The following is a 25,470-nucleotide window of genomic DNA, read 5'->3' as shown; positions in this document are numbered from 1 at the left end:
TGCATAGTTTTAGGATTGTTCATGCATTAGAGTATAGTTGCATTGCATTTGCATCTTTGCTTGCATAAACAGGTGATTTGGAGCCTAAGGAGCATGGAAGCAATGTTGAAGAGGTGAAAGCAAGGGAGTTAGAGCTGAAGAACCAATGTCCGGAGTTCCACTCGACCGCCCACTCGACCGCCCACTCGACCAGACACTCGACCGTGTGCGGAGAAGGACTCGACCGAGTGGAGGGAACAGAAGAAAAGCCAACTCGACCGGTCACTCGACCGAGCACCTGGTCGAGCTGACCGAGCCGCCTAACTATTTTGTCTTCTAGCATTTTTAGGGCTTCCACTCCTTTTTCTATATAAGTCCTTGTACCCTGCAGCTACCAAGGAGTCCAGTTTTTTTTAGATATCCTAAAACCTAGTATTTACCGTTTTGGGAATTTATGCTCTTTGCACTTTTAGTTTCTTAGATCTCTCATCTACTTTTGAAGGAAAACAAGAGATTCCTTGATATTTGTTGGTTTCATAACTTTCAAAATATTAAGAATTCGAGTTTGATTCCTTCTTCAATATTGTAGATATCTGTTTCATCTATCTAATCATGCAAGTTTCGTTATTTTCTGGGTTTATGAATTTGCTCATCATGTTTAGCATTTGTGAGTAGTTGCTTAGGATCTTTAGGATGGGTTAGACTGGATTGTGGTTGAGGTTTGTTTAGCTAGGTCAAGCTTGATTGTTATAGACCTCTTCTAGGCTAGATGTACTCTATGCTGATCCTATAACCGAGAGGTTAGAGTTTGATTTTAAGTTTCTTAGCATCACACCAATGTCTGGGTTGCAAGATAAGGCTAGATCTAGAGATTATCATTAGGCATGCTAAGAGATTAGATGTCTTGTTTGATTTTTGACATAAATGATCTGTTGCTTAATGCTTGCTTGTATAAATTCTTTGTTTTGTGAGAACAAGTCTAGAAATATATGAGCTTGATTGTTTTTGCCATGAGAGTGGATTAACATGTTCTAGGAGATCATTGTCTAGAGATTATCTCAAGTTGATTGAGATTTGTTGACCAAGTTAGATGACCTTTATCATTAGTCCAACCCATGAATCCCTCCTCAAGACCTTCCTTGTCTATTGATTTCTTAGTCTAAATCCTGTTGCTTGGTCGTTGTTTGATTTACTTTTGTCTTGCTCTGTTTTGTTTGCATTGCTCTGTTTCTCGCATTTGTCCGACTCGACCCTGTACTCGATCGCACACTCGATCGAGTGCTTGCTCGAGCTCATCCCCAAAATTCTTGTTTATGCTTTGTGTTTGTCCTGTTTCAATTCCTGTTTCATTTTAGTTGCTTTTCTGTTACATTCATTTAGTTTCCTGTTCATTACTTGCCTTGCATTAGTTTATTACTTGCATTACTATAGTTTCTATTTCTGTTTCATTGCATTGTTGTTTAGATCATCCTGTTCTCTTTACTTTTAGCATCTAGTTTTATAAGCTTTTACATTCTGCATTTTACATTCATCATTAGGTTGTTAGTGACAAACATCCTTTATAATTGGCTCAACTTAGATAAATGTGCATGTCCTGATTGCTTGCATCTCACTCAGATTTGGATTGACACCCTTTATACTGCAACATCATAAAGGGAATTGAAACCCCTTGCTTTCTACCCATTCATTCATATCTCATATCATTCACCAATCATCACCACCACAAGAAAGCAGAGTTCCATGAGGAGAGGCCCAGTTGTATAAAAGCTTACCCTTTGCAGAAGATCAACTTCCACATATCCAGTAGGATTCAATGAAACTTCTAACTGGGCCAATTGCCAAGCTTTCTCCTCAGCCTCCACCATGCGGAGTACCTCGAGAGCATTACTATCCGTATTGTCAAAAAGATTTTCGTTTCGGGCTTTCCAAATATACCATATAATCCAAGGGAAAGCTAAGCCATAAAATCCAGTTGGTAATTTCCAAAATAAGTGATCCATATTAGCATATAAAGAAGACACCGGAAAAAAACCAGGGAGTGAAGGGATCTTGGAAAGATCTCAAATCTGACGAGCAGGTGGACATTCAAACAAAACATGATTAATTTTTTCCTCAAGAGCGCCACAAACACCACATCCCGGGTCGTAACTCAAACCCTGTTTCCTCAAATTAGCTGTGATGGAAACACAGCCCGTCACAACCTGCCACATGAAATGCTTCAACTTGGACGGACATTTAAGTTTCCAAACAAAAGCTTGCAAAGGAAAAATATCTGGACCGGAGAAAGAAGCATGGGAGATGCCAGATTTTGAAGACGCCCTACATAATAGCCCGACTTAACCGTGTATTTACCCGACTTCGTAAAATGCCAGCCCAAAGCGTCTGGTATGGAAGGATCTCCCAAAGGTAAGGCAGAAATAAAAACAACATCTTTGGGGTCAAAGGTAGCATTAAGCAGAGTAACGTTCCATGAATTTGTCTGCACATCTACCAAACTATTAACTTGTAACGAAGGATCTTGAGAAGATCCATGATTTAAGGCGGTTCTTTGGAATTGAGCTGGTATCTAGGGGTTATTCCATTCTGTAATGGAATTCCCGGAGACAACTCGTTTAATAAGCCTTTCTTTACCAGAGAGCTAGCCGAAGGATCTTGAGAAGATCCATGATTTAAGGCTGTTCTCGGGAATTGAGCTGGTATCCAGGGGTTATTCCATACTGAAATGGAATTCCCAAAGATAACTCGTTTAATAAGCCTTTCTTTACCAGAGAGCTAGCCGACTTCATAATTCTCCATCCGTAAGACGAACTGTGTAAAATCCGCGAACAAAATCAGATGGTTAAAGGATGTGTGCCGATCGACACAAGCATATGCGGTTTGGCCAATTTTGGTTTTAAATCATCGGTTTGATGTGGTTTACTTAGGAAAACCTTAAGGTCGGGTTTAAAAAGGGAACACACGATGAATTTGAGAGTTTTAGCCTCTATTGTCGTTCCTAGAGAGTTTAGAAAAGGAGAAAAGTTGTTCTTGAGAGTTTTGGAGATTTGGGTGTATGTTCTTGAGAGATTCTTCCTGTGGAGTGAAGATCTGAGGCTAGGATCGTGATAGAAGCTAGCTAGGAGTGTGTTCTCGTCGTTTGTTGGTCAGAATCTTCTTGTTGCAAAGGTGAGTGAATGACCATGGTTTATCTAAGTTTGAAATTCTCTGATTTTCGTATTTATGTGTTGTGTGGTTGATTACTTCGTATGTTTGACGATTTTCGTAGTTATTGAGGCTTTGTGAGACTTTTGTATGGTCCTGGTTTGGACTTGGTGCGTTTGGAAAAGGAGATATGGCTTGAAGTTTCGAGGAACACGATGCTCAACATCTATGTCGATCAACGCAAGGAGTGTGTAGGTTGACACAAATGCAAGGACGACACGGGAAACCTAACGAGCATCAATCTACGCATGTGGAGGTGTCGGTCGACGCGAATTAGGGTTTTTGGGAAATTTGGAGCATGTGTCAGGCGACAACAAGTGGCCGCGTTGATCGACACAAGGGGTGTGTCGGTCGACGCAACCTTTGCCAGGTGTTAGTGTTGATCGACACCAGGAGGGTGTCAGTCGACACCAACATTCGGTAGTGCCTGAACCTTGTTTGTTATCTGGTCTGATTGTGTTATTTGTTGTTTGTTGATTGGAGATTCTCAATTGCTTGTGTGTATAGTCAAGTAGATGAGAGAATTGCCTCACTGAGTATTTGTGATATATACTCATGCGGCTCAATTGTTGTTTGTGATGCAGGTAAAAACAAAGTATGATCGTGGAATCAAAGCAATGAATGGAAGGATGTTCTAGTGGCTCGATTTTTTGTTGTCTGGCTTCTGTTGGGTTGCTAGAGTTGAGTCGTTAGAATGTTTCTAGGTTGATGCTTTAATGTTTAATGACTTGTTGGTTGATGTATTACTAGTTTATGTTGGAACTATTATTGGTTTAGTTGTTATTGGTTTGATTGAAGTATTTCTGGTTTGATGTTGTTATTGATTATTTCCGCTGTTGTATTGATTGGGGTTAGGATGTTAGTGAGTATGGATCACTTGCTTAATATTATATTAGAAAAATGGGTCGGGTCGTCTCAGACTATAAGATTTGATGATGTCTAAGAGGATTAGAGTTCCGATAATATCGTCCCTTGAAAGCCTTAGCAAAAACTCAATCAGGAACCATAATTAAACGCTAAAGTTGTTTTGCAAGTAGGGCGGTGTTGAAGTTATCGACATTCCAAAAACCAAGACCACCAACTAACTTACTGGGGAAAAGTTTATCCCATTTCATCGAGTGCAACCCCGTGACTGCCCATCGGCACTCCACCAATAATTAGCCACCACACTTCTAAGTTTTGAAGTAATCATCTTAGGTAAGCGAAAACAAGACATAACATGAGTAGGTAACGCAGCCGTTACGGACTTTATCATGACCCCCTTCCCTCCCTTCGACAATAATTTTGCGGACCAACCATTAACTCTTGAATTTAAGTGTTCCCAAATGAGGGAGAAAACCTTCGTTTTAGCCTCGTCGATGTTATCTGATAAACCAAGATAAGACCCCATACTCCCAAGATTCAAGATACCCAAAACATCATGAAGCTCTTTGCGTAAGTCAGCATCAACCTTATGCTGAGAATATCTAGAAATTGATTTGTTGACCTTACACCAATTTATACTGTTTTAAAATGCGGAGGACAACCTCGCACTGGTATTTATTAGCCTTACAAAAAAAACTCTATCATCGGCAAACAGAAGATGCGAGATCGGGAGATACTTATTTGCAACCTTGATACTCGTAATGAGGTTATCCCGTTCTGCCTTCCTAATATTTGGAATTAAAGCCTCCACATACAAAATGAAAAGATAAAGAGATGTTGTAACCCCGTCCCGACAAGATAAAGTTATGTTATTGGTTTATAATTTTATACATTTTTCTATATAAGATAAAGTTATGGAAAAGGGAATTTTGTCAATTCTACCACATTTGCTTAAAAACTTTCAAGTTCTACCACAAACGAAAAACACCTTTTCTGATCTACCACATGGGGTAGAAAACTGACTATACTGCCCTACATATAATTGGTTGGAAATAACACGTTAAAAAGCAAAATGAATTATGTTCCTTAATATATATTTGATTTTCTGGCAACATGGATGGGCATTAATTCTTGGGACTAGACAGACAAGTGGAACCCGTAGTAGACACTTTATAATCTGAAAGTTACGTAGAGTTTGCAAATTATATATATATATTTTAGAGAGATGGAAGGTGGAATAACATAAGTCTGTGAACAATAACAGTTATGTGGACAAGGTTTGTCTGATAGATAAGTTGAGGAATACAAACTTGTCCACTAGTTTAAAGTACTTGTTGAAACGACCTGACACGTTTTTTTTTTATAAAAAATAATAATAAATAATAATAAAAATACACTACAGCTAGTGGTCCCATAACCACTAGCCATCTAACCACAAACACAACCAACAGCGGAAAACAGATACCAATAACCAATAAATAATCCAATAACCAATATTAATTCCAAATCATAAACTAATGATCCAAACAACATAAACCAGAGAACCAGCAATCCTAAACAACATTCTAGGACTCAACTCTAGCAATCTAACAGAAGTCAGACAACCAAGCGAACCACTAGAACATCCTCCTCTTCATTGCCTTGATTCCACGATCACACTTTGCCTTTACTTGCATCACAAACATAAATTGCAATGCATGAGTATTTTATAAACACTCAGTAAGGCAATCCTCCCATCTACTGGGCTATACACACAAGCAATAGAGACATCTCTAACCATCAATAAACAATCAACAATCAACAATAACAAACCAGGACTCAGCATCGACCGACACCAACATGCATCGACCGACACCAGTTGGAGGTTGCGTTGACCGACACAAGATCTGCATCGACCGATGCAAGGTTAACTTGCATCGACCGATGCTCCCATTGCATCGACCGACGCATGCTCGACATAGCACGAAAACCCTAGAGTTTGCGCGCCGTCCTCGCATTTGCATCAACCGACACACAATGTGCATCGACCGATGCAATGCCGAGCATAGTTTTCCCCCCAAATCTTCTCGCCGGATCTTCGTTCCTACAACCACAAAACTCGATCCCAAGCCACAAGAAAGCTTCCCAACGTCCCAAATACCAATCTAACAAGTCTAACAAAACATAACACGCAAATTAGAGAGATCTCTAGCTTAGATAAGCCATGGTCCTGCACTTACCTTTGCCAAGAAGTTTCTGAACCTCACTCAAGCTAGAAAACACTTCTAGAAGCCTCCTACAACGTCCTAAGCCTCAGATCTCACCAGAAAAAGCCACCAATTCACAGAAATCTCCAAGAACACCAAGAACACTTTTTTCTCATTTGTTTCTCTCACAAGCGGCCAAAAACGACTAATGAGACAAAAGAAACGATATAAGGGTTTTCTTCTTCCCTTTGCCCAAAACGCAGCGTGTCACTTAAGTTGAAACGCGCAGAACCGGACATGCATCGACCGATGCACCCCATGCATCGACCTGACCCGTTTTTTTTTAATTAAATAAGAAATAAATAATAATAAATATATTACAGCTAGTGGTCCTATAGAATTTAGCCATCTAACCACAAACACAACCAACAGCGGAAAACAGATACCAATAACCAATAAATAATCCAATAACCAATATTAATTCCAAATCATAAACTAATGATCCAAACAGCATAAACCAGAGAACCAGCAATCCTAAACAACATTCTAGGACTCAACTCTAGGAATCTAACAGAAGTCAGACAACCAAGCTAACCACTAGAACATCCTCTTCATTGCCTTGATTCCACGACCACACTTTGCCTTTACCTGCATCACAAACACAAATTGCAATGCATGAGTATTTTATAAACACTCAGTAAGGCAATCCTCCCATCTACTGGGCTATACACACAAGCAATAGAGACATCTCTAACCATCAATAAACAATCAACAATCAACAATAACAAACCAGGACTCAGCATCGACCGACACCAACATGCATCGACCGACACTAGTTGGAGGTTGCGTCGACCGACGCAAGATCTGCATCGACCGATGCAAGGTTAACTTGCATCGACCGATGCTCCCATTGCATCGACCGACGCATGCTCGACATAGCACGAAAACCCTAGAGTTTATGCGCCGTCCTCGCATTTGCATCGACCGACGCACAGTGTGCATCGACCGATGCAATGCCGAGCATCGTTTTCCCCGCGAAGCTTCTCGCCGGATCTTCGTTCCTACAACCACAAAACTCGATCCCAAGCCACAAGAAAGCTTCCCAACGTCCCAAATACCAATCTAACAAGTCTACCAACACATAACACACAAATTAGAGAGATCTCTAACTTAGATAAGCCATGGTCCTGCACTTACCTTTGCCAAGAAGTTTCTGAACCTCACTCAAGCAAGAAAACACTTCTAGAAGCCTCCTACAACGTCCTAAACCTCAGATCTCACCAGAAAGAGCCACCAATTCACAGAAATCTCCAAGAATGCCAAGAACACTCTTTTCTCTTTTGTTTCTCTCAGAAGCAGCCAAAAACGACTAATGAGACAAAAGAAAAAATATAAGGGTTTTCTTCTTCCCTTTGCCCAAAACGCAGCGTTTCACTTAAGTTGAAACGCGCAGAACCGGACATGCATCGACCGATGCAATCCCTAAACCGGGATTTCGGTTCGTGGGTGTTACACTTGTCCATTTGTCAAGTAAGTTGTTTACGGGGGTTTTTGTGAATCATGTAGTACATGACATGATTAATAGTGGACAAGTGGAGATTTTAGACAAGTGTAAAATTAGTTTATCGAGTAAATAAATTATTATTTTTTGTGAAATAATTTGTCCATCACAAGATTAATAGTGGACACTCTGGTGTGTTTAATTGGTCCACCAATCAATAGAAGAGGAAAGAGATGAGAAAAAAAAAGATCAAAAAAAAAGAGGAAGGTTGAAAAGGAAAGAGATGAGAAAAAAAAATAATGAGATAAGTGTGAAATGTGTGGAGAGAATTAATGAAAGAAGATAGAGATGAGAAAGTTGAAAAGAAAGTTGAAAAGACAGGATAGTAAAACAAATTGAAAAAACCTTTATTTTTTGTTTTGAGAAAACAAATGAGGAAAGTTATTTTAATATTTATCTGCTATGTTTATAGTATTTCTTAAAAAGAGTTAGCAAATGTGGTAGAGATGATGAGTTTAGTTTTAGAATCTGGTAGAATTATTAGAAAACTTTACAAGATGGCTTAGAATACTTTACAAGTGATAAAATAGAGTGATGGCTTAGAATACTTTACAAGATTACATAAAAACTAATCAACAAGATTATACAAAATTCTTGTTTACTTTCTATGATTTTTCTGCATTCATTAATTTTTTTTGAATTAGAATTCAATAACACTCCCTAAATGGGATATAAAGCTAAAGATTAACATTACCAAAGAATAGAATAAAATCTAGCTCTTATTTATTCATTTGATTTGTAAAAAAAAATCATACCCTATATATAAGAGCAATTTTATCTTCATGGATACATCTAAACAGAGAGAAACAAAAAATACATCGAGCAATATCTAGTGACACCTCAAAACAATGGAGGACAAGAAACATTTACATATATTCATTGCCATAGCAATTGTTCTCTTGATTGCTATGGAGGTAAGTTACTTACAATCCCAATAAACTGTTTAGAGTTCTATTATATATATATATATATATATATATATATATATATATAATTTTTAATTTATTGGGATATTATATATTTTTGGGATCTAATTAAAAATAAAATAATATCTTCTAATTAAATAAATATATATGATTGTACATCAATCAGAAAAGTACACCATCTTGCTGGTTTTCGTGATTTTTTTGCGTTTAATCATGCTTGACGTAAAGCTATCTAAATATAAACATGAATGAGCTATTAGAAAGTGAAACGTAGACAGTTAATCTAGATAATTCCATGATTATAACTTTAACTAGGGTTTACAAATTTATATTAAGTAATCAAAAAGAATGGACATACTACGAGAGTGGTCTGTGTAACATATTATGATCACTAGATTAAGAGCACGAGTTGAAATTCATTTTATTTATATTGTAATTTTATATAAAATATAATTTACGTAATTGTTTTTTAAATTTTTTTTGGATAAAACATTATGCAATAAAATCATATGCTAAATATGATGGATTGAAAAAAGAAACCTATTTTATAAGTTTTATATTGTTAATGATTCTTGATAAGTAACCGTGATATAACACTAACTAAGTTTTATTTTATACAAAATTTTGTATATTTTATATTTTACAATAAAATTTTAATATGTTGTATTAGTTCATGTATGTAAAGTTATTTCAATAATGTATAGTCAAGTCATTATAATACATAATTTTGTAAATTTGGTTTTTAAAAAGCAAGTTATTATGAGTAATTTAATATATTGTTATACTTTTTGTTTTAATATATTTGGTTTCTTGAAATTCTTTCATATTGTAGTGACATATTATTGACATTGCTATAATAAATCATTTTATAGTGTTATAGTTTCTAACTTTTATATCAAGTTTCAATATATTAAAAATATTTCAAAATAAATTATTTAAAGTTTATTATATTATATAAAATTATAAAATTCAACAAAAAATATAAAATTGAATTTTTAAATATTCAAATTTTGTCCCGTTACTCAATAATTTTTTTATTTCAATAGATATTATTTTTAAAGAATAATGTTACTAAAGCTTGAATATTTTATAGATTAAACAATTTATATTTGTTTTTAAAAATTCAACTTATGGTATATCCGGAAATAAAACTATTTTTAATTATAATAAATAATATGATAATTTATTTGTTTTACAAAATAGACTCATATATAAAAATGAGAGGTGAAGTATAATGATAATTAACAAATTAATATGTTAAGTTAGATATTAAAAGATTTTATTTGATGAATAATTTAATAAAGGAAATTAATATGATAAGTTAGATGATATGATTCTTTAGGATATATTCTCTTTAAGATTTTTGGAAACAACGTGATTTAGTAATAAAATCTTCCGAAAATAAATTAAGATTGCACCTACTATTTAATTTGCAATCAATTAATCTATCAATTAATGTATAACATATTTGTAACCAATTTATTAAAATTATATAATCTACAAAACCAATGTTGTGTACTTCCGTTTTATTATAAAGGGGATACATGAATTAAAAATACTTTCTTGTAAAACTTCCATTTTGATCAACTATACTAGATTTTAATGATATCTTTTACAGGTAATATAAACGCTATTGACGTTCATGATGCTGTTTGTTTTCGGTCAAAGTGTACAAGCGTATGTGATGAGATTTGCTTAAGCAAAGGGTTTATAAATGGATGGTATTGTGGAACATTTAGACTCCACACTGGATGTTGTTGTCTAAAAAACAAGGAACTCTACAAAAAATATCTCCATCAGAAAACTAAATATCTATCTTGACTTTCTTCTTTGTATGAATTTTTTAATGTTATGGTATTAATAAAATTTTACACTATGTGAAGAAACATCTTATATTTTACCTTTCGGTTTTATAAATGCGCTAGATGCGTGTAGACTGTGGTAATTGTATATGGAAACGACATCGCATTTTTGCTAATGCATAGTCCCAATTCCACCTTTTTAGTTACTTTTTTTCTTTGCATTTTAGGGTTTTATTTCTAATAATCTAGGTTATAACTTTTAAAATTTTCAATATAGCACATGGCCCAATAATTTTTGAGTCTAATCCGATTGTATTATTTCTAAAACAATCAGATTAGGCTCAAAATTATCATCGTCAGCTTTAAGCTGCAACTTTCAAATCTCAAGTTGGAGTTTTAGAATCGGCGATACATAATAATATTGGTCGATTTTCGAACAGAAGAAAAGAAAATAATAAGATTGGTCAATTGACAAAGATGGTGTTAGTCGGCTTAGAAAATCATTAGCAAGGAAGTATGTTTCAGTGATTGATAGATTTTAATTTCCAATTTGTCGGATCGTTAAAGTTAAAGGAAGAGAAAGCTATATGTATATATAATCAATTTTGTTAAAATAATAATATTAATTTCGAACTAAAGAAGACGACAAAATAGTCTTTCTATGTTTTTGAAAGTGTCATAAATCCGTAAGCATATTAGACAATGCCTCCACCTAAATAGTGGGGTTTTTCCAAATTTTCTTTAAAATATATCATATAATACTGCAACAAATTCATTTAATATTTTTTATATATAGAATACTTATGTTATGATCAGGCTCAAAAATTATTGTCACTATCTCTAAAACAAACAGTGACGATGATAGTGAGCTTTGTCGACAATAATAATCAAATTTGATTTTGAATTATAGCAACGCCAATGGGAGATTCTAATTTTTAGGCTCATGTACTGTTTGATTTTTTAATGAATTAATTATATATTGCTTTAAAAATAAGATTTCTTGATCTCTTAATTAAAATTATCTCATCCAATGGTAGGATTTAATTTTGGATCTCTTATTTTTTAAAATATAGTTTTTTGAAATTTAAATTTTTTAAATAGAATAGAGTATAGAATATCAAAGATTACATCTATATGAAGAAAAAATCAATGTAATTCAGTATTCTACTACATAACATTTACAAAAAATTTACAACATATTGTAAGAAGCAACTACAATTGGAAGGCGTATGACTAGATTCGTTCGACTTACTGATGTGTCTGCCGAAGTCTGATCATCATCACATCCACTGATCGATATGGCTTCCCCACCAGTTGTTCCTTTCCACAAACCTGACCTAGGCCGATGATCCTCCCACACATACTGCCCAGCTCTGTTTCAATAAAATAATATAACAAGCAGTAGGAAAGGTAAGCAACTTCACTTTTAGCAGCAGCAGCAGCAACTGAGGGAGGACTAACCTGTTCATTCTACATAGGAAGGGTAAATCCAGGACGGTGCCACTATGGCAAGCATCAATAATTGAATGGAGCTTGACACCATGGGGAAGAGGACGAACAATGGTAGCGTTGATCTAATCATCTACAATCATCCCCTGAGTTTCAAAATCAAGGGGACAGAGTGTTTCATCATAGCCATCAACTTCATCACCGTTGTAGTTTCTTTGACGCGAACCATGACCCGAGTAGTGAAAGACAAGTGAGTCTCCTGGTGTGCATCCCTGTACGAGCCAATACAATGCCATCCTCATGTTTTGCTTAGTCGGGTTACGATATGGATCAATTTCTTCCTCTGCAACAATTTATGTATCCATGATAATGATGGAACCATGATGAACAATTATCTATTATGGAATTCAACTTGCAAGAATCAATCAATACTCAGTACGAAGAACAATTCACAACACTGGTTCAGGGCATTCTGATAAGTGAAATGTTATCAGATTCAAAAATTCAAGTTAACAATATAGGCATAGAAATTGAGTAACAGAGGCACTGAAGCAGCTTATCATAAGAGTCTTCATTTGGTTTAATCCCTTGCTTCTGACACCTCATACAAAACAAGTAAAGATTGTGTAGCATAATATAAGTCCAGAACAAGAAAAAAAGGCAGATTCTTGTTGTTTCATATTAAGAGCAGAGATACAAGTTTCAGATTAGAATTCCACAACATTCATTCAACACATCATCTAGTCTGTTCTTGGTACACTATTCCGGATTCACAACTTTATCATATTCATAGCAAAGGTGAAACCTTTAGATCACCAAATAAGTAACTTTATCGACTAAAATCAAAAGTTCAGATTCAAATAAGCAAAGGAAGCAATAAAGATGGGTTACCAAAATGTCCATGTGAAGCCAATTGGCGCCCAAATCCACCATTCCCTTAGCCTACGCCGCAAGATTAGCAAAATCTGATGACAACATCGACGGAGCGATCTTCGGCGACACCATCTTCCCCTTGATTTCAACGACGACTATGATAGAGAAGAAGAATCTGCGTTAGGCGACACCATCTTCCCCTTGATCTCCTACGACCTCAATCTCCTCTTCCTCCAGACATTTCGATTCCAAATTCAAACCTTTGTCGTTTCGAGACTTCGATCGCAAGAGAAAGAGAGAGACGAAACAAATGAAATTCACTCGCAAATAATTTTTTTTCCCTTTTCTATTTTTTCTTCATCCAAAAGAACCGTGACACGTAGCGTCTCTTAAATCAAGTTTGGGTATACTATATAAGAGGCTCTTTTACATTTTTTTTTTTCGTTCTGATTTATTTTTTTGCAACAAAGCACTAAAATCCCTTCTATGAAACTCCCGTTGGAAATACCGACCCAAAGATCTGGCATGTGTCCATGAGTGCCTACTTAAGCGATCTGCACAGCTTCCTTAAACTCGACAAATTAGATTCGTTGGGTTCACCGAAGGAGGTTGGGGGAAGGAACGTTTCACGAATATAAAGACAATGTTGATCGAGTTGAAAATGATGGTGTTGATGGAGACGTCGTTAAGCAAGTGCGGCAGTGACAAGCGAGGATTGTTACTGCTGGAAAATAAGTGTGTTTATGAGGGAAAACAAGTTATTTCCCTCTAAGAACAATCATATCTAGTTAAAAACGATTGTTAACAAAAGTACTAAGGACAAGATTGTCATTTCACGAGTCAAAAAGTGCCCAGCCAAACTGAAATATGTATATCTTTTTTTCTAGTTTTTGGGTCAACATGTGCTCATATAAGTAAAAGCTTATATATTTTCAAAAACAACATATGAATTCGAATTAAGGGAAAAATGACTTATTATTGATAACAAAACTTATATAAAACACTTAACTGTATGAGTTTAAAGGAATTCAGAGAATAAATAAAATACTAATGAGAAATAAAAGCTTTACAAATTCGACAAATATAAGCCTCCATTGAATTGTTGCAAATTTTTTTTAACTCTAACATGATATTGCAATAAGGTTTGCCATGCACAACATACTATTTGGCGAAAGTTTTATAGTGTCCCTAAAAGAGTGGAAGAAATGGTTCATTTCAAAAACTTATAACTATCTCCAATATTTGCAAGGAGATAGAATATTTATCTTATTTTAATAGACTTGATGGTTTAAGTGATGAAACATATGAACAAGCGATGGTGACATTCGCTAAAATATTCTCCGGTTCATTAACAAATGAGATTACAAGCCTCAATATTTTTTCACACATGATTGTTAACAAGTTTTCAAAATATTTGTTTTTGTTAGGATAGTATGATTTAATTACCCATGATGCATAAATATTTTCGACTAAGTTGAGTGATTATCAAATATTTCATGTACCTCCCTAGAGTAATTATTGTAGATTATGTATATGCTAATAACGCCATTTCCCAAGATTTGTGATATGATCATGAAACCATCCAAAATGACTCTTGAGTCTTGTTCAACACAAAAGAAGTTGAAGATCAATTCTTCCAGCCAAACGACTATATTGTATACATTCTTACCTCAGTTAGAGCATATCTCGAGGTGGAATCAGTTAAATCAGATTTCGGATGAAGGATTTATTTATTTACAAATCACGTGAACTCATGGCTACATGATTTGGACCTACGAGCATTCAACGGAGGATTACGACCAATTCAGAAGGATTCAAGCTACAAACCAAACTGTTCTGGAATTTTGATTTATTCCGGAACCACGGAGAATTGGAATCACATTGAGATCAGTTTATATGTGAAAGATATAGATATTTCAAGTCAGTGGATCTATCCTAGTCCCAGTTTCGCATCTGAGCAAAAGATCGTATTACACAGACCATTCAGCAACAATTAAGACACAAAACTACTTGGAGGATGTTAATGGATCTCTTATGTTTCCAGGAAGCTCAGAAACAGAAGATTTGACCCAAGGAATACAAGGATACACTTCATTTGCCAAAGGAGGTCAATCTAATTCTTCACATGAAAAGTTTTAGGTCCAATTGGTTTAAGTGCTTGCAGAATTATGTATGGCAACCAGGAGTTGTTTTTACTAAGACCATGGTGAAGAAATCATACAACCCATGTTGTTTCTCATCAGCAAGTTGGATCAAAGAGTCAAAGTCAAAGAAGATCAAGGAAACACTTAATGGGTTAATTGAAGAGCTTATGGCCAAAGAGAGCATAGGAAATTCTATTTGGGATGTTGTCTATCAAATCCAGTCTACTTTGAGCCAAATAAGAGCTCAAGAAAGCCCAAAATAATCACTTTATTTTGTGGTCAAAGAAGAGTGACGAAAATAGAGTTCAACTCACCTTGGGAAGGACACCTTGGGAAGGACACCTTGGGAAGGGAAACATGCACCAAGAGTTGAATCTTCATTCAACTATCTATCTTTATTGTGTTTTAATTTCAAGAATAATTAATACTTGGCTTTGTGATATGTATATATTTTACCATGTTTCACCACTGTTTATTCACATCTTTTGCATGGTTTGCTAGATAGTTTTGTCACTTTCATGTAGTTTAAGGTTTGTTTGTGCATTAGTGTAGAATATGCATTGCATTTGCATTGTTTCTTGTTTAAACAGGTGATTTGGACTCAATGAGCATGGAAATGGAGCTTAAGAAGAGTGGAGTGCAACCAATGAAGCAGATAGAAGCTGAAACAAGCTGGAAACCAAGGTTTGGAGACCACTCGACCATCACACCCGGAGACACTAGAGCGTGTGCTGCTCAGAGACTCAACCAGTGGGAAGCAGAGGAATGGAGCACTCGACCATAGCCACTCGACCGCTTGTGGTCGAGCACATCGAGCCGCCTCTCTATTTTGTCAGCTAGCTATTTTAGGGCTTCCCCCTTGTCCTACATATATCTAATGCATCGCATGACCCCCCATAAGCCACTTTAGGTAATAAAACACATCAGCAACCACCAAAAAACTTAGTTTTTACCCTTTTGGGTTTTTAGCACTTTTATAACATTTGTCTCTTTTATTATTGCTACTGTTCTTGCTTTTTCTCTAGATTTTTATACTTTGTAAGTCTCATAACTTTCTGGGTATTGAGAATATGAGTTTGTTTCTTTATATAAAGTTGTAGTTCATCATTTCATATATCTTATCATGCTAGTTTTATCATTTTCTGGGTTTATGTTCATCATCACCATGTTCTGCTCATCTGAGTAGTGAGTTAGGATTCTGGAGATGGATTAGGCTGGTTTAGGACTGTGGTTGTTTAGATTGGCTAAGCTTGTTTGTTAATATATCTCTTCTAGGTTAGATGTGTTCTAAGCTGTTCTTATATCTGAGAGGGTAAGAACAGATCTTAAGCTTCCTTGCATCATACCAATGTTTAGGTTGTTAGATAAAGCTAATAATGGAGATTATCATGCTTATCCCAAGAGATTGGTAGTATAAGGTGATTTTTGACAAGTAATGGTCTGGTCCTTAATGCCTATTTAGTATGGTTTCACCAATGAGAGTTGGGTTAGGATAATACTTAAACTTGATCACTTCTGTCATTAGAGTGGATTAGTGAGTCATTAAGATCATTGTCTAGAGATAGCTCATGTTTGATTGAGGTTTGTTAACCAGTTTAGATAGCCACAACTTGAACACCAGCCCATGAATCCATCTCTGGAAGCCTACTTTGTTATTTGATTGTTTATTACCGCATATTATCCTGTTTCATTGCATTTGTTTCAATTTTAAGTTGTCAAGATTGCATCTTTTATTTGTATTGCTCAACTCGACCTGACCACTCGACCACACACACGGTCGAGTGCTTGATCGAGCACCTTCAGGTTGTTCACTTTACTTTTTGTTTCATTTCAGTTTACATTCTGCATCTTTACTGTTTTGTTTTACTGCATTTGTTTAGTTACTGCTCTTGTTGGTTTAATTTCAGTATTGCTTACTTTGTTTCACTTGCATTTAGTTTCTGTTCAAACATTTTACTTTCTGCATTTACATTTCTTTCATCAAACTGTTACATCAAAACCACTTTCATATTTGGCTTAACTTGAGTCATTGTTTACATCTTGATTGCATAAACATCACACACTTTATGGATTGACATCTCTTATACTATAACTGCATAAGATTATTGAAACCTCTTGCACATGATCATCATAGTTTATGTTTGTTTGACCTTTCATCATTCATTCATATACTCACACATCACACAAAAGTGCTAGTTTCACTTTGTGACTAAGTTTTCTATCTCTTTATAAACACATGTATTCTTATTTGAGAAATCAGCAAGCAATCAAGAAATTTTTTATCTTTTGTTTGAGAGTGGTAAACTCCTTTGTTCCTTTGGAACTTGTTCTTTCTCCTTGGTGGGTTACATCAAAGAGTTTTCGGTATATCAAGTGATTCCGCCGCACTTGACGTTGCCATTCATTAGCTGAGAGTTGAAGAGTCGTTATAAGAGAGTCTAGGGCACAAGGATTTTCGAGATTCGTCTCACGCCTTGTCATTTGTCTCCGCGAAGCTTCTATCTAAAGTTCCACCGCCTAGCTTTGTTTTAAGAGAGTTTGGGGCATAAGGATTTTCGAGTTTATCTCACGCCTTATCATCCAGCTTCGCGAGCCATCAGAGTTCTAGGATTATCAGTCTACATACCTTAGAGCGTCGATTCCTTAGGAGAATCACATCAATTTGTCCCATGAATTTTGACAATCCAGTATGGTCGTCTATTGTGATGCCTATATGCTACAATGAGGACGTTCTGGATTGTGTTAAGAGGTACATCTTGCTTATGGTCATGATGATAAATCTGCTAGAAAACATGCATCAAATTATATAAATTGAAAATTAAAATAAAATTATAAAAAACAATTAAAAATTTAAACTTATATTGTTCAGTTGATGATCATTATATGGCATGAAGTACCATTTGCATTATTTATGTTATGACATGAGTTTCACCTATTCATTTAGGTCAGAGAATGATACTTTTCTATTTTTGACTTGCCAAAATAAGTTGTAGAGTTATTATTAATTTTCTGAAGTCTTCATGATATTAGCGATGTATTTATGATGTTCTCTTCTTAATCTCACAAGCAAGAGATTAAGATGATATCAAAAAATCGATGCTTCGTAGCATATACATAATCTATAATAGTGTAACATCCGTGAACCAAATTGGCTGGTTAAGGGGTGTGTGTCGATTGACACAAAAGTTGCATCGATCAACACAATCTTGTGCGGTCCAGCCAATTTTGATTTTAATTGTTGGTTCGATGCGGGTTCGTTTAAGTGGAACCTAAACCAAAGTATTTAAGGCTGGGGACGACCTAGGTCGTGGGAAGCAGCCTCATTGTCGTTTTCTAGAGAAAGAAAAGAGAGAAAAACCCTTTTGTGTGTTCTAAGCTGTTCTTGGTGGGATTTGTCGTTGTGAGTGGAGATCTGAAGTTGAGTTCATGTTAGGATTTATGTGTTGTTTGATGGACTTCTTGCTTCTTATTGGTTGATTTGTGGTTCGTATAGCTTCCAATGGCTTCTGCGGAAGCCTCAACCACCTTGGAGATGTTCAGAGTAAGAGTTCTGCGATAGAGCTCGCAGGAAAATGATGTTCGGTATCAACATCGATCGATACAAGCAGTGTGTCAGTCGACACAGTGCAAGGACGACTCCATAAAACCTACAAGCATCGATATATGCCATGTGGAGGTGTCGGTCGATGCAATTAGGGATTTCTAGAAATGTCAATCATGCGTCGATCGACAAAAGGAGTGTGTCGGTAGACGCAAGGGATCTGCATCGCTCGACACAAGGTGTGTGTCGGTCGACGTAACCTTGGTCAGGTGTCAGTGTCAATCGACACCATGAGGGTGTCGGTCGACACAAACCCTTCAGCAGGTGGCTGATACTTACTTTTCCTGGTTTGATTGTTTATTTGTTGTTTGTTGATTGGAGATTCTCAACTACTTGTGTGTATAGCCCAGTAAATGGGAGGATTGCCTCACTGAGTATTTGTGATAATAATCATGCGTCTCAATTGTTATTTTTGATGCAGGTAAATGCAAAGTGTTGTCGTGGAATCAAGGCAATGAAGAGGAGGATGTTCTAGAGGCTCGGTTGTTTTGTTCTATGTTGCTGATAGGTTGCTAGAATGGAATGTAATGGTCTAGAACGAATGTTGAGGTTGATGATTCATTGTTCTATGACTTGGTTTATGTTATTGGTATTGTTGGATATATGTAATTGATTTATTCGTTATTAGTTATTTAATTCATTGGTTTAATGTTTGGTTATTTCCGCTGTTTGATTTGAACTTTGTTAGGTTGTTATTGGGTATTAAACCACTAGGCAACTAAATATGATATTAAAAAAGAAAAAAATGGATCAGCCGTTTAATAGTGAACAATACTTATGCATTGGTGTTTATTTATTTAAACACAAACATGTATAGGAATAACACAAGATATCATCACTAATATATAAATAAATTAAGAAAGTAGCATAGTATTTGTTTTTTTTGTACATCAGTACTAGGCCATAACCCGCACTATGTGCGGAATAAATCGATTTTAAAAAACTATTATAAGTAAAATTATTATCCTAGAACCAATATCTGTTTGTGTCAAACATAATATGTAACTAAAGTTTTTTATTTATTTATTCAAAGCTGTATTTTTTCGTGTAAAAAATATGTGTCACCCAAGAAATCTTTGAATGTGTAAGAGGTTTTATGGCAGAGAAAATATTGATAAAATGTTACTATTTATTGCAACATGTCTTTTCTTTTTTGTGTGGTTTAAAAATCAAATTCATATCTTCTTATTTTTTTATTTTGTAATCATAACAATTTTTCATGTTTCTTACGTAACCAAACATAAACTAAATTACTCGGTACTTTAATTATTTAATTTTATTATATGTTAGTAACAATCGGATTCTAAACTAAGTTTTCTAAAGATAATCTAATTTATTGATTTAATTTTTTTTGATTAGGCTATTTAAATCTTTTGAGTTAGTCGGTTTGTTAATATTTTCTATAAATGACCGATTATTACCAAAAAAAACCATGAAAAAATTAATGAAATTCCAAAATCAACGTATTCGTGTACGAATACATTTCACCCGTGAAATATGTGAATGTGGTAAAGAAAATATTTATAAAATGTTATAATTTATGGCAATATATATTTTTGTGTGTTTTAAAAAATCAAATTTATATTTATGGTTTATCGAGTAACTATAACAATTTTGCATAATCTAATAGTCACTCATTTTAAATATAATATGATTTTTTTGGGGTACTAAATTTATTTATAATAATAAGGGTTATTGTCTCATTCCTTTTTAATAGCACATAGATGAATATCGATTAGAACGTATATTCCTATATGGTTATCAATATTTCCATTTTTGATGAATAATGACACTAAATATTGAGATTAATTAGTTTACATACTTAGATATATATATATATATATATATATATATATATAAATAATCACACATCATGATATCCCCTAATTTATTGTCATTTTTATATTTATTTATGAATATATATAAATCTATATTTATTGGGAATTAAGTTTCTTTTAATGAGTTAGAGATAATTCAGGGATAATATACTTCTTTCTATAATCAATTGTAATAACTATTGAAAGCTTGTTATTTAAATTATTATGGTAATAATACTAACATAAAAATAACATTTTGGTTTTATATGATTATGTTAATAAGTTATATGTTTAAGAAGTTATATGTTCTTTATTTTTATTAACTTTATATTAATTGATATGTTTTTATAGTCTTTTTAGAATATTTTACTTATATTGATTTTAAGAAATCAATATAACTTTGACTTGTATATTTGTAAGTAAATTTTAGTGAAATTTTGCCTTAAAATAGTATGTAATTATTTAATTAGTTTAAATATTTGATATTTAAATTTGTTTGAGAAGTGATGACATCTAATTCTTATTCAGTTAATTGTTTTTGTTTAAAATATAATGACATGTTATTGCAATTAAGTAGAAATTTAAGGGTATTTTGCTAAAATGTGCACATAGTTCTCTGACGGCGACACATCAGCGTTTTCAAGAGTGTGTTTCTCTATTAACATATAGAGGATAATATTTATTTTCATAGATTAAGAAGACAGTGTTTAAGTTTAATTACCTCTCTAATTAAGTCCAAAATGTTAAATTTAGTCAAAATGCATATTTTAAAAGTGCCATACCATTCAGCCCCATTATCTTCTTGAATAGCCTTCGATAGAAAAAGAGAATCTCATGTTTTGATATTTAGAAAGTTGTTCCCATAGTAACAGAAATATTAGTTATATGACCCCATACCTAAACGATTTGAACCTTTCAACAAGATAGTTTATAAGTACTAAAAGTACGTTATCAAAATCATATACAAAATCAAACCCATAATAACGTTCAGTTTTTAAAAATAATCTTATAGTCATGTCTGATACATCAATTTATTTAATAAAACCAATAATTGAATTACAACTTGGATACAAATTTCTTCAACTGGTCTGGAGCATCTTTAACATGGTCTGGTATAGGTACACCGCAAAAGAGAGTAACCCGGGATGTTGATACCATTATTTTCTCTTCCGATTTCTTGGTCTTCTTGGTTTTCCATAACCGGACCTCCCATACCTACAGTTACATACATATTATTTCATTCTATATTATAAGCTTCTCGTTAATTTGAATACTTGTTTGATTATATTCGTATAGTAATTAATTATACACACCAACCTCGTGTTATAATAGGTTGTATATTCAATATATGAAATAAAAAGCAAATATTTGCGTTTGTTGAGTCAAGTGCATGTTAAAAAAAATAAAAGTAACCCGACAACTTGGTACACCTGCTTTTCAGTTTTCTGGCCGGAATCTTTTACAACTCAAACTCTTTAGTTATTTCACTTCACTAATATTAATAGAGTTTTTTTTTTTTCATTTTTGGTGAAAAAACTAAGATCTTACCGAATTTAGGCTCATAATATTAATCTATAATTTTCTTAATCTTTCTACCATTTCATCAAAAACAGATTTCAAAATTTATAATTAAATTGTTTAATGAAAATATATATTGACTTTATCTTTCTTTAGGTAGTTAATAAAGAAAATTCTCTTATTGTGAAATTGCAAAATTACATTTTCATAAGTGCCAATTTTTTTTTAATATAAATAAATATATGCAATGTACTGTATGTATATACGTGTGATCAGTAGATGTATAGGTTACCTGAATATTTTTGCCAACGTTGACCGGAAAAGATTCGGCGAAGACGAAATCACCGAGAACAGCAGGTCGGAGGTGGTGAATGGAGAGATGGATACCGGCAACACGTTTATAACCAGATGCGATTCCGGCACCGAGACTGGCGAGTCCCTCAGCGATCAGAGCTGATACGCCGCCGTGCAAGACTTTGAACGGCTGGCAACATTTGTCAGTTACGGTGAGGTGGCCGGAGACTCTGGTGGCTGAAAGCTCTTCAAATACAAATCCTAAGATTTTAAGCGGCTGATCAATGATATATTCCGGCGAATTTGGATCCATTTCTTAGGTTTTAACTTTTAACGATCGATCAAAGCTTTTTTTTTTCTTTTTTCTTTTTGGTGTCGTCTGATTTTTTGTTGTTGTTTATTTGCTTTTTAAGAACTTGTTATTGGGCTTACTACTGGGCTTATTGACAAAAGCCTTACTATTTTGTTAATTTGAATTTAAGCATAATTTGATATTTGTCAATCAATTCAGAACTTTGAAACTTTTTGAGTTAGTCATTGAGAATCTCCCCTCATTTACTAAAATCTGGATCTTATCCAACACTTATAAACGCTTGTATCAAAAAAAAAAAAAAAATCCAACACTAATAAACTTTGAAAATCTTGGTATATTAATCAACTTGATATGACTTGCAATAATAAAAAAAGAAAAAATTTAACATATAAATTACATGTATCTTAGATCATCTCCAATAGATTTCTCTATTTTTATTTCTAAAATAGAGAATCTCTATAATAGAGGTGAGTTCTACTCCAACCTATATTTATTCCCAACTTTAAAATAGAGATTGCTATTTGTTCTTCTATATATAGATGAACTCTACTTTTCCTTTATATATAGAAAAAAATATAGTTATCTCTATTTTAGAGGTGAGAATAGAGGTGGTGGATTTGAGCAAATTTGCCTCTAAAGTAGAGCTTGCTATATTTATCTCTATAATGCCCATGAAACCGAGTTCTGGTTTTGAAGGTTGGTGTAGACCAACACCATGTGGTTTAAAGGTTGCGGTTTCGGTTAATTTTTGGGGTAAAGTGTTTTAGCGATTTCAGAGAAACCCTAAACTCTATAAAAAGAGAACGTTCTCTTCGTGTTAGGGGTTCCCTTCCCAGCTGTTTCCTGCCCCAAAGAAGAGAAGAGAGATTTGGATATCTTATGTTAGAGAGGTGAGGAGATGGTTTTGGGGTCGGGAATGAAGGAAGTAGTGATGTTGTGGCATGGAGGAGGAGGAGGGGAAAGCACTGTTGGTAGTGTGGGGTTGCTCCTTCCTCAGATTTTGTCCCTAATCCAAGACAAGTGGTTGATCTAGGGTTTTGGGATGATTGGTGTCGGTCAACACCAATACTTGTAGGGTGACTACTTCAAGACAACGTTTGAAGGATGAAACAGTGTCCGATTTGGCTGAAATTTGGCGGGGAGCTTCGTGGTGCTACAAGATCAATATCAAATGATGGGTTTGTCAATTGAATGGTTAATTTGTGAACTAATCGGGTGATAATTATGCGGTATGTCATGGACGGTTTTGTGGAAATGTTGAGGAATCGAGCGATACCAAGGTAGTGTCTGTCAATACCTTCATGTTTTTCTGTCATTGGTCGTTGGAAAACAGATTGAGATAGTGTTGGTTGACACGGATCGTTGGTGAGGCAAAGTCTGTGGCTAGAGCGGAATGAAGTATTCCAGCCCATCTCTCTTGTTAGTTGGTCGCTTAGGGGTGGTTGGTTGTGCGACTAAGTACCAAGATGAGGTTGTGTTTAAGATACACAATTAAGTAAAATTTGTTCCGGGAAGTAGAAACAAACGGATTATTCGATCGGATGTCGAAGGAGTCTAGTGTGGAGTGATCAGAGTCTATGAATGTAAGGTGCTCGTGGAGCTAAAGTACGGTCGTATGACTGTGTTCTGTGGATATGGTGTATGGGTTAGTTGGACCTAGCCTGTATTTGTGGAAGTCTTTGTACGGAGCGATTTCTACGCCGGTTGTCTCGTCACAATTATAGGGTTCTGTTGAGATTGTTTCCCGTGTGTTCTGTGCAAGGATTGAGAATCTGGGTGCACTCGTTTCACAAAAAGACAAGTGTGTTGTATCATTTATTTTATGTTTTTGTATTACTTGTATGTGATACAAAGGAATTTTACATCACTTATAAAAATGCTACTCACATTGTTAATGCAAATAATTAACATCAATTTATTATCAACTAAAGCAAATATTTTTTTTTGTATTGGTTGTTATAATCGATATTAATAATGTCTCTTTTACCAACAAATGATACTACATTTTCTATCAATTTATAAAAGTGATGTTACTATTTTTGTCGGTTATAATATTTGATGTCAATTATTTATATCAATTATTAATAACTGATTTAATATTTGTATCATAACTGATTTAATAGATCGATGCATGGTAATAAGCATAGAAAAATATTTGTAAGTATGATGATTGATCTTAGCACCGTGAAACTATCTTTAAGGACTATAGCTTGAATCCTTCGCTTAGCTCAAAAGGTTATGAGTCCCATTTTTAACCCTCATCCTCCTACTTCCTTGCTAGAAGACTAGCAAGATTTAAGTTTGGGGGTCTGATAACTCTCTAATTTACATGTTTTAGGCATCCCTTTTTGTCCATATTTTGCATTATATATACCATAACTTTAGCATTTTTAGGTCATTAACTGTAGGAATCAACATTTAGGGTGTTGCATTCTTGCATTTGCACATTTTGGATGAATAGGGAGAAACAAGGTCAAATCCGAGCATGTACCCGAAGGAGCTATGGAGCAGGAAGAACAGTCCGAATACCAACCTGATCGAAGAGGATCCAATGGCAGAAAGAACAACCCGAAGACCTATGCGAGGAGTTACCCGACCATATCCTCGAGCACCGCCTCGAGCAGACCCTCGGGCAGGACTAGGTAGCTAGGTTTAATGGATTTCCATATATAAACCCACATCTTCTTCCTCTTGCCCTAGCACGCCGCAGACACTCAACACATAGAGCGAGAGCTTCTGAAAGATCTTGAGTGACTCAAACTCTTTTTCCACATTGTTAGGATTTATTTTACATTTCTTTGCTATCCTTTTAGATTTCTACTTTGTACTCTTACTTCTATCTTGTTTTTCAATACAATGCAATTTTCGTTTATCTTTGTTTTTATGTTTTCTGAAATGAGATCTGAGTAGTGAAAAAAAAATTCTAGGGATGGGATAGACAA

The 25,470-nt window shown here is 34.7% G+C and overlaps 1 protein-coding gene, 1 long non-coding RNA gene and 1 pseudogene across 4 annotated transcripts; 1 reads left to right on the top strand and 2 right to left on the bottom strand.

Annotated features, from left to right (window-relative positions):
- On the top strand, nucleotides 8,605-10,525 carry LOC109127612 (annotated as a pseudogene).
- Nucleotides 11,668-13,227, bottom strand: LOC104725380. 3 transcript variants are annotated; one of them, XR_002034163.1, is made up of 3 exons: nucleotides 12,860-13,227; nucleotides 11,981-12,562; nucleotides 11,668-11,892 (listed from the first exon to the last, which is right to left on the bottom strand). It is a non-coding gene; the product is annotated as an uncharacterized LOC104725380 (long non-coding RNA). The 3 variants fall into 3 exon arrangements; XR_757901.2 differs by having other exon boundaries at nucleotides 11,981-12,311; nucleotides 12,860-13,218; XR_002034162.1 differs by having other exon boundaries at nucleotides 11,981-13,226.
- On the bottom strand, nucleotides 21,382-22,581 carry LOC104725379 (1,4-dihydroxy-2-naphthoyl-CoA thioesterase 2). The gene is made up of 2 exons (XM_010444042.1): nucleotides 22,214-22,581; nucleotides 21,382-21,618 (listed from the first exon to the last, which is right to left on the bottom strand). The coding sequence occupies exons 1-2, from the start codon at nucleotides 22,526-22,528 to the stop codon at nucleotides 21,460-21,462; spliced, it is 474 nt and encodes a 157-aa protein (XP_010442344.1). The 5' UTR covers nucleotides 22,529-22,581; the 3' UTR covers nucleotides 21,382-21,459.

The sequence above is a fragment of the Camelina sativa genome, chromosome 11 (assembly GCF_000633955.1).
Source record: "Camelina sativa cultivar DH55 chromosome 11, Cs, whole genome shotgun sequence".
NCBI classification, from domain to species: Eukaryota; Viridiplantae; Streptophyta; class Magnoliopsida; order Brassicales; family Brassicaceae; genus Camelina; species Camelina sativa.
The sequence above is the reverse complement of the archived record's forward strand: the minus strand, read 5'-3'. Positions and strand labels throughout refer to the sequence as shown.